Source organism: Nicotiana tomentosiformis, chromosome 3 (genome assembly GCF_000390325.3).
Source record: "Nicotiana tomentosiformis chromosome 3, ASM39032v3, whole genome shotgun sequence".
NCBI lineage: Eukaryota > Viridiplantae > Streptophyta > Magnoliopsida > Solanales > Solanaceae > Nicotiana > Nicotiana tomentosiformis.
The window spans coordinates 62218193-62229097 of NC_090814.1; the positions used below are offsets into that span (position 1 = coordinate 62218193).

General features: G+C 40.6%; 1 protein-coding gene across 1 annotated transcript; it reads right to left on the minus strand.

Moving 5' to 3' along the window:
* Nucleotides 1-332: 332 nt before the first annotated feature.
* LOC117275572 (uncharacterized) lies at nucleotides 333-1043 on the minus strand. Its single transcript, XM_033654870.1, has 2 exons — nucleotides 587-1043; nucleotides 333-496 (listed from the first exon to the last, which is right to left on the minus strand). Exons 1-2 carry the CDS (start codon nucleotides 1041-1043, stop codon nucleotides 333-335), a joined length of 621 nt encoding a protein of 206 aa, XP_033510761.1.
* Nucleotides 1044-10905: the final 9862 nt, after the last annotated feature.

Genomic DNA, 10905 nt, shown 5'->3' on the forward strand with positions numbered 1-10905 from the left:
CCTCACATGCAGATTCGCTGGAGGAATCTCCCCAGGCAGCCAGAGCTTGCTTCACATCATTGTCAGCAACATCTTTTCTCTTGAACCTCCTCTCAGGGATCGGGTTCCTCTTAATAGCTTTATTAGCGTTGTGTTTGTAGTGGTTCTGCTTGTGAAGAGGACAGTCTTTGATAAAGTGTCCTGGCTTTCCGTACTTATGACAACAATCATGTCCGTTGGTGTTTCTGCTAGAACTTCCTCTCTTCGGAATTCCTCCATTTCTTCGAACCATCTTTTGGAATCTTCGTGTAAGATGGGCCATGTCTGTCTCATCGCCACTTGAGTCACTGTTGTCAGTCTTGAGAACCAGACTCTTCTCCTTTTTGGGGCTCTCTTTTTTCAAGATCTTTCTTCCTCTTCATCTCATAGGTTTTGAGATTTTCTGTGAGTTCGTCAATGGTCAACTTCTGCAAATCCTTGGATTTAACGATAACATTCACTTTACTTTCCATGAAACCTGGTAGAATACTGAGTATATTTCGGACCAGCTTGTTTCTTGAGATGACTTCTCCAAGGGACTGAAGCTAATTGATAATTGAGGTGAAACGTGTGTGCATATTTAGAGTGGGCTCATCCTCTTTCATCTTGAAAAGCTCATACTCGGTAGTAAGCATATCAATTTTGGACTCCTTAACTTGAGTAGTTCCCTCATATGCAGTTTGGAGAGCTTCCCAGATCTCCTTAGCAGACTGACAAGCTGAGATGCGATTGTATTCATCTGGTCCAATGACACAAATAACAATCTTCTTTGCCCTGAATTTCTTTTCAATAACCTTTCTATCATCATCATTGTACTCTTTTCTTGTTTTTGGGACAGTAATTGTTCCCTTACCAACAGTTTTCATGGGAACAAAAGGACCATCACAAATCACTTCCCACAGCTCTAAGTCCTCATCCATGATGAAGTCATGCATTCTTGTTTTCCACCAGCCATAGTATTGGCCGTTGAATCTTGGGGGTCTATAGGTCGATTGTCCTTCCTCGTAGTTTGGTGGAGCAGTCATGATGAGGATCATGTCTAGGTGTTAACCTTTTAGAAAGAACCTACTCTGATACCAATTGATAGAAATTAAAGGTTCCCCAAACAATATAGAGAACCGGGTTCTCTATCTATTTCCACAATAAATAAACTGAAAGTAAAGAACACACAATATTTACGAGGAAAACTCCCTACTCAGGGGATTAAAAATCACGACATACCCCAGTAGAATTTCAACTCCACTAACTGAGCAAACTTCATATTACAACCTATTGCAATCTAGGAATTAAAATCTTAATCCCTCACCTCTTACAATAACTCTATTGTAAGCACTTTGTAATAACTCTATTACAAAGCCACACTCTTGACTAACTCTAGTTAATCAACCAAAACAAATGATGATTAAATGACGTCCTACTAAATGCTTCTAAAAAGTTGCACAGGAATACAAGTAAATAACAAAAGGCAAAGACATAACAAACTAAAGAACTCAAGACATATTCAATATTGGGATCTGGTTCTTGGTTTGTAGCAGCTTTGTTCTTCAATGCACCCGACGAAAACAGAGGTTGTTGCACACTTGAGAGAATATATGTTTTTGGGTTTGCAAGTATTATGTCAAAACCTTGTATCATGTCGTTTATATATGTGAGATCAAGAGAAAAGATACAAGGGCATTTCCGGTCTCTAGCAAACTACAGTTGTGTTGTTGTACTGTTGCAAGTACAGTGCAATAGCTTTAACCGTTGTAGAGTTTACATGTATGATGACTTGAGGACCTAATCCTATATGTTCCCTTTGTTGTTTCTTTATCAGGTTTCCTTGAAAATTAAACTAGACAACTAAGTATGTTACAATAAGCACAAAGAATTGATTATATCAGATTCCTATCTGGTTCCTTTATGAAGTTTGACATATCATCAAAATCATACTCGCATAACTTATCAGAAGTTAATGACAAATATCTCTCTAAATATTGAGTACTCATATTTTAATTCATGATCAATTCCATAATCAACTAAATACTTACCTTTAGAATTGATTTTCGATGAGGTACCTACTGAAATATCAATTTATAACCACTACAATTTACAAAATTTTAATCATAAGGAGACTGTTTCCTCTTAGACCATTATTAGAAATTACGAAGATGAGACTACTCCTCTCGAGTTAATGCCCTTATATATTAAAAGTCATGTTCTTTTTCTATTTTTAAAGATATTTGATGATAAAAAATGAACTCCATTTAAACTCTAATTCTAATAAATAAAGTATTATCTTTTGTGATTTCATCAATAAAATAAAATAATGTGTGTACATACATGATAATTTACAGCTAAATTCATTAAGAATTTTGTTTCTTTAATTTACTTGTAAGTGCCTTTTGTGAAGTGCGTCAAACTTACTAGTAGGTAAAATACATAAGAGATGTAAATAAAGTTGGTTAAAATTACGTTTTTGTTATAAATAAAGTGAATGTATATGGATGTTCATTTAATCCATCCATACATTCCATATAATGTGCTACTTGGATAGATGTACCTGTTAATTCCTAGGATGTATCTAGTGAGTCTTGGGTGTATCTCGTATACTATAAATAGGACATCCTTTGCACATGGAAGAAAATATATGAAACACACTTGAATAAGATTGAAATGACCTGACCGGTTGTTTTGAGCTCTAGCGCGTCGTTCAGTAGTTTGGGGCCTTGAGTAGCTTCACTTCAGGTATTATGACTTGTACGCATGATCGGAATTGAATTTCGGGAAGTTCGGAGTTGATTTGGTAGAAAATTTTAATTTCGGAAGCTTTAAGTTAGAAAAATTGGCTAAGGTTTGACTTTTGAGCAAAAGACGTCGGAATCAAGATTTGAAGGTTCCAATAGGTTTGTATGATGACTTCGGACTTGGGCGTATATTCAGGTTGTGTATCGGACCACCCGAGAGCATTTCAGTGCCTATTATGGAAGGTTGGCATTTTGGAAGTTTAAGAAATTCTTAAGTTTGATTTGAAATGAATTTTGGTGTTATCGATGTCCGTTCGGAGTACCGGGCCTTGGAATAGGTTCGTATCATGAATTGTGACTTGCACATAAGGTTTGGCATCATTCTGATATGTTTGATTGTAATACGGACACGTTCGGCAGAGTTTGAAGGTTGGAGAATTGAAAGAAAGGTTTTGGCCGTCGATTTTGTAATTTTGATGTTGTTTGACGTGATTCTAGGTTTTGACTAAGTCTGTATCGTGTTATGAGATGTGTTGGTATGTTTGGACGGGGTCCCGGGGGCCTCGGGTGCGAATCAGATTGGAAACGGATCGAGTTTGGACTTGGAAAAACTGCTGAAGCTTAAGGCTTCTGGTGCGATCGCACTTGCGAGGTTATGGCCGCAGGTGCGAGACAGTAGAAGCGGCCCAGGGGTCGCAGAAGCAGTAGGGAGTGAGGCTGCATTGGATTCGCAGGTGCGAGGAAATTGCCGTACCTACGGGCTCGCAGATGCGGGCGGAGAAGCTCAGAAGTGGAAGTGATATGGGGTTGGATGATCGCAGGTGCGAATACACACCTGCGGTTGGATTGCCGCATAAGCGGAAAAAGCTGGCCTTAGGGGAAACCGCACTTGTGAGGAATCTTCCGCAGAAGAGACTACTGTTCTGCAAGTGCGATGGTCGGGCTGGGTAGTGTGGTTCTTTTAAATTAGGGGTTTGGCTCAATTCCACTTCATTTCGTCCATATGAACCGATTTTGAAGCAATTTTGGAGTGCCATCTTCATCATCTATTATGGGGTAAGTGGTTTCTTCACATTGTGAGTTAAATACATGGTTTATATGTGAATTTAAATAGGGCAATGAGTAGGAATTTAGGATTTTGATAGAAAACCTAGAAATTATTATTTTTGGATTTTTACCATGAAATTGGACATGGAATTCGGAATAAATTATATATTTGAGTTCGTGGTATTATGGTAAAGTTTGTCTTTGAAATTTTTTGAAATCCGGGCACGTGGGCCCAAGAGTTGATTTTATTGACTTTTCGAGGAGAGTTAGGAATTTTTATAAATTGATAAATTGTAAAGCATTGGAGTATATTTTGATTGAATTACACGTTGTTTGACTAGTTTCGAGATTTTTGGCTTTGAGTTGAGGTGCTAGAGAGGCGTTAGAGCCGGTTATGGAACTTCGGAGTGAGGTAAGTCTCCTGTCTAACCTTGTGAGAGGGAAACTACCCCCTAGGTGATATATATTATTATGTGCAACTAGTTTTGGGTGCTACGTACGCACGAGGTGACGAGAGTCCGTACGTAGCTAAAGCATGTTTAAGTTCGGGTAGACTTAGGACTTTATCATGTAATGATTGAATTATTTGAACTCATTCTACTCGTTTAATTTATTAAAGTTATAACTGAATTTGCTATAGAAATAAATATATGTATACTAGGCCGAGCCATAATACTTTGAGTTGTGGGCGAGTTATCTGAGAAACGGTAAAGATTATATTCCTTTTGTGCTCATGTAATGTATTGTAAGCACGTGTCTCGTAATTCGGTAACTTTCTTCCTTTCTTGTGGAGCGTGCCAAACGCCTCGTTAATATAATAGATGCATCTATGGTTTGTATCGCTCAACCCTCGGCAGTGTACATATTATTCTGGATCAGGCCGAACGACCTCGGTAGAATCGTGCATTATATCGCTAGTAGTCCGAATATTCACGATATAATCTTTCTACTGATGCCTGACATTCTATATGGTATTCCTTATTTATTTGATATTGGCACTTGGTATTTTCTGAGCTGTTAAGGTAGAATACAAGATCGAGAAATTTATACTTTAAAAGAAATATTTGGAAGATTATAAAATTTACAAATTTACCCCACTATCGGTGTGCACTTCATATCTGTTACGAATTATTATATTATTTCGTTAGACCTTTAGTAAGTGTCGATGTCGACCCCTCGTCACTACTTTTTCGGGGTTAGGCTAGATACTTACTGGGTACCCGTTGATTTACGTACCCATGCTGCACTTCTACACTAGATGTGCATGATCTGACAGGTTCATTTGGTGATCATCTTGGCGCGTAGGCGCATCTGTTGAGGAGACTTTATGGGAGCTGCAATCCAGGCTACGCATCGCAGTCCACCTAGTCTCCACCATACTATTTATTTTACCCTATCTTATTTACATTCTCGACATATGTTGTATTATTATTGCACTCCCTAGAAAATGCCCATGCACTTGTGACACCGAGTTTTGGGGTTATACTAGTTGATGCTTAGGGTTTCGTACATTATTATCGCCTTTCATTCTTTTATAAATTACAAATATTGTACATTCCCGTGATTTAGAAGTGTAAATCTCCTTTTCTTATTAACATTTGTGATTTCGAAAGTAATCAAATTGGTAAATTACCGTTGGCTTACCTGACGGCGGCGTTAGGCGCCATCACGACCTATAGTGGATTTTGGGTCGTGACAACTTGGTATCAGAGTGTTAGGTTCACTTAGTTCTCACGAGTCATGAGCAAGTCTAGTAGAGTCTTCCGGATCTTTACGGAGACGTCTGTACTTATCTTTGAAAGGCTACAAGACTGTTAGGAGCACTTCCCTTCTTGATTCCTCTTCGTGCGATTTGATCCCATTGAAGCTTATGCCTTTATTTCCTTCCTACTCAATCTTATCCGGCGTGGAGTACTTGTTATCAATTGGGCATGGAGGAGTTGTAATGGTACTGCAGATGTGGTGCATGATGTTTTTCCCTGCGCACTCGAGCAAGTCATTACCATCGTCTTGTGGAAGGGGGTTATGTCGTTCCATGCCCTGTATCAGTATTGCCTATGATTTTGAGGCTACGCGCAGATTGCTATGATATTCATGCATTGTTATTGTACAGTGTTGATGTAATGGTAGGGTATTTGTCTATGTGTCGAGGCAGTGAATGACCTGAAAGGAGGATTTCTCGGTGCATGATCTAGAAGTTCGGCATTTAATTCTAGCGGAGAAAAGGCAATCGAACTATAGATGTTTAGGCCTTGGTTAGTGAAGTGGCGAGACTTGATATTTTCGGGCGTGGTGGAGTTCTCATTTGTGATGTGGTGTCGTCGTCCTCGTTGGAATGCATTATGGTTCGCCGGTGTTATGGTATTCTTCGATTTGCCTTCAGGGCAGGATGTGGGGAAGTGGCGCCTAAAAAGCGACTGTCAAAGATAGCGGAGTGTAACGGTTTCAGAACGAATTGGTGTTTCTAGTGTTGATGGCTCGAGAACAAAGATCTTCTAGGAGATTGGGAGTTGGTAGCGATTTATCAGTTCATGTGCTACATGTATGGATTTGATTTGAGGCAATATTTGGGCAGCGAAGTATGAGGGAGGACATGGCGGGAGGTGTCTCGCGGTGGTTGTATTACTAGCAGGTCAAGTATGAAAAGAAGAGGTCGAGCAGTTACTTAAAGAAGATGGTTTAGCCGAATTAAGAGTGGCGGAGTAGCATGTAAATTTTGTGTTAGGATAGCCACATACCTTGAAGAAGTTCAGAGTGATTTGAAAGTCATGGTGGAAAGTGACTAGGTCTACGGACCTTATTTGAAATAGTGGCTACTGCACTGAGGAAGATCGAATATGGCAGAAAAGAGTTGTTGGAAATAAAGAGGGGTGTGAAAACTTGATTATCGTTGGGATGCAACATGACTTTGAGTTTGGATTGTATTGTCGGGCTTTCAGTTGATGTCAATGGGGAATGAGCAGCCTTGTACAGCTGGTGGATGAGCACGGGCTCAGAAGGGTTTACTGATTTCGTGGTAGTTGTGCCCAGTGCAGCATCACTGGGAGATGTCGATATGGAATTCCACAGGTGGGATATCTCTTGTGGACAGGCCTGCGGTTGTATGATTTTGATGAAGTTTCTACAAAGAGTTCTACTTACTATCCAATGGGAGGTCGAATAGGCAATTGTGGCTGATAATTCAGGATGTTTTATGAAAAGTTTAACATGAGGTTTTGAGAATTTGATGGGTTAACGGTGCAAGATCATGGCGATTGTGAAAGAGGAATCTTTGTGGGTTCCAGATTTTTATTATTGTAGCTTAAATCTAAGTAGGGGATCCCACCATCTACGATTGGATCGCGTAGTTATCAGCTTGTGCGGTTTCTGGTTATCGGTGTATTGGTGGGTTATTATGATTAAGGAAAGAAAACATCAGGGGTAATTCGAGCAAGAAATTGATAAATGTGTGTTATACTTCGCCTTATCAATTCATGTGCAGTTTTGGGAAGACCTAGAGTTTATGTTTCTTGTGGATGTGATGTACAAGGAAAAGGATTCAGCCGGTTGTTTTTTTAGAGGGTATTCATGTGCTAGCAGCGCATTGAAGTTTGATTATATTCGGGACCAGATCAGGGTGGGTGACTCTCAACAACGGTCCTATTGAGTTCAAGAATTAAAGTGCAGTGCCTAAGGATTTCGGGGCCGTTGTATGGTTAAGGAGTGAGTTTTCGCACTAGATTACGAACGAGACTTGGAATGTTTTATGTTATCATCAGGTATGCGTGCAGTATTAAAGGAAAGGGAGAAATAGCTTCGGATTCGCGGAAGGTCTTATAGAATGGGTGTACCAGTTGGAGACGCTATTGTGCGATTGAGAAGGATATGAGATGATTCATGGGTATTTAGACGATGTTGTCTCGCGATTCGGGTCACTCGGGATGAGTGCGGATTCAGTTCGTAATGTCATGAATGGAGCTATTATTATTTCTAAGACAGGTCAAGAGTAAATTAAAACAAGTTGGGTCGGTTAGTAATGGTTGAATCGACATGATTGTGGCAATGATCAGTTCATTCAATGTGTGAAGTTATACATGTGGTTTGTGGTTGTACATGCGGGCTTGACAGCCACCATAACTTGATTGATTTGGGAGATATTTGATTCAAATGGACTTGTTGTGTAAATGGATTCCGGAAGAGTCATGGCGGTTTAGATCACGACTTGAGGTTTGTATTTTCTGCGGTTTGGGAATTCAGTTGCGTGTTGCATTGGTTCTTCTGAAACGAGCTAAGTGAAAGGTTTCTATTCAATGAAGTGTTTATTCTACTAGTAGTTCAAGGGTTATGGTGAATACTTGTATTATCGCGTAGCGGCATGATAGGTGCAGTGAGCGGTATGGGAATTTGAAATTTAAGGATCAAGGTTGCGGTTCGGTGATGATAAGAATGTCACCAGCTCGGATGAGCCAGAAAGAATTCAGATGTTCAGAGTAAGCTCGCATCTTCTTTAGTGTCACCTGAGAACGGTGTTCTATGTAAGAGGCTTTGTGTATTGATTTGCGGATTCTTGATTTGCTTTACAGAATTAGTACGGTTAGTAGTATGGATATGCGGACTTTGCTACCCGGGCAGAATGTCGTGGGAGCGTACCCAACACGAAAATTTGTATGAGTGTGCCATGTTAGTCACCTGATTGTTAAAGATTGAAACCAAGTACAGAGATTTTTGGTACTATCGTTAATGTGAGAGTTTATGCCTGGAGGACGCTTTATTCCCTTGGTTGTGAACTGTGGGAGTTGGTCTAGAGTGGACGGCTGCTCATATGTGTCATAAATGGGGCCATTGTCGAACCTTGAAAGGTTATTGGCCCAGTATGGTATGATCGGAATCGGTTTGAGGTCCGTTGGTGGGTCTAATGTGAATGGGTGCTCTACGTCATGTAGGATGTGTCCATTCTTCATAGCATTGCTTACAGAGGAGTCGTCGGGCATTGGATGTTATTCCCGTCATCAATTATTCCATGTAAATCTCTATTGTGCCATGTAGGTTGTGAGACGCCTTGATTATTCGCACATGTGTTGAGGTCCTGTGTAGCTTGTGGTGTTATATGAGCAAGATGGATCTCGAGATGCATGTCATATATTGACCTTAGTTATGCTTGGGTTTCGTAGCGTATGGCACTATCCGTCTCCCCAAGATTTGTATTATGCACTTGGCGTGCTTGTGGTTGATATTCGAGAATTTCGTAAGTGTAAGTGTTACGGCTTAATGTGTGTTTTCTTCTTGATTGTTATGTGCGGATCGGGTGGCATGCCGCCATGGGTATATTGTTTGGATCAGGTGGCACACCGCCACGGGCATGTTATATGGATCAGGTTGCACGCCTCAATATTGTCATGTTTGGATCGGGTTGCAAACATGTCAATATTGTCCCGATTCCGATGTCTTTTTCTCAAAATTAGCTAAGGTTTGAATTTTGAGAAAAAGACATCGGAATCGGGATTTGAAGGTTCCAATAGGTTCGTATGATGATTTCGGACTTGAGCGTATGTTCGGGTTGTGTATCGGACCACCCGGGAGCATTTCGGCGCCTATTATGGAAAGTTGGCATTTTGGAAGTTTAAGAAATTCTTAAGTTTGATTTGAAATGAATTTTGGTGTTATCGATGTCTGTTCGGAGTATCGGGCCTTGGAATAGACTTGTATCGTGAATTGTGAATTGGACATGAAGTTTCACGTCATTCCGCGGTGTTTGAGTGTAATTCGGATGCATTCGGCGAAGTTTGAAGGTTGGAGAGTTGAAAGAAAGGTTTTGGGGCCGTCAATTTGTACTTTTGATGTTGTTTGACATGATTCGAGGTTTATACTAAGTCCGTATCATGTTGCGGGATGTGTTGGTATGTTTGGACGGGGTCTCGGGTGGCCTCGAGTGCGAATCGGACTGGAAACAGATTGAGTTTGGACTTGGAAGAATTGCTGAAGCTTAAGGCTTCTGGTGCGATCGCACCTGTGAGGTTATGGCCGCAAGTGTGAGACCGCAGAAGCGGCCCAGTGGTTACAAAAGCGGTAGGGAGTGAGGCTGGATGGGATTCGCAGGTTCGAGGAAATTGTCGTACCTGCGGGCTCGCAGATACGGGCAGAGAAGCGTATAACCGAAAGTGGTATGGGGTTGGATGATCGCAGGTGCGGGTGTTGTAGCGCACATGTGGAGCCGCAGGTGCGGAATGGTGCTCAAGCTAGGGAGTCCGCAGGTGCGTAGGTTTTCCACATAAGCAAATACACACATGTGGTCGGATTGCCGCAGAAGCGGAAAAAGATGGCCTTGGGGGAAACCGCACCTACGAGGAAGATTCCGCAAAAGCGGCTACTGTTCTGCAAGTGCGATGGTCGGGCTGGGCAGTGTGGTTCTTTTAAATCGGGGGTTTGGCTCAATTCCACTTCATTTCGTCCACATGAACCGATTTTGAAGCAATTTTAGAGTGTCATCTTCATCATCTATTATGGGGTAAGTGGTTTCTTCACATTGTGAGTTAAATACATGGTTTATATGTGAATTTGAATAGGGCAATGAGTAGGAATTTAGGATTTTAATAGAAAACCTAAAAATTGATATTTTTGGATTTTTACCACGAAATTGGACATGGAATTTGGAATAAATTATATATTTGAGTTCGTGGTGTTATGGGTAAAGTTTGTCTTCGAAAATTTTCGGAATCCGGGCACGTGGGACCAAGGGTTGATTTTATTGACTTTTCGAGCGGAGTTGGGAAATTTTATAAATTGATAAATTGTAAAGCATTGGATTATATTTTGATTGAATTACACGTTGTTTGACTAGTTTCGAGATTTTTGGCCTTGAGTTGAGGTGTTAGAGAGGCGTTAGAGCCGATTATGGAACTTCGGAGCGAGGTAAGTCTCATGTCTAACCTTGTGAGAGGGAAACTACCCCTAGGTGATATGTATTATTATGTGCAACTAGTTGTGGGTGCTACGTACGCACGAGGTGACGAGAGTCCGTACGTAGCTAAAGCATATTTATGTCCGGGTAGACTTAGGATTTTATCATGTAATGATTGAATTATTTGAACTCGTTTTTCTAACTTAATTAATTAAAGTTATAACTGAATTTGATATA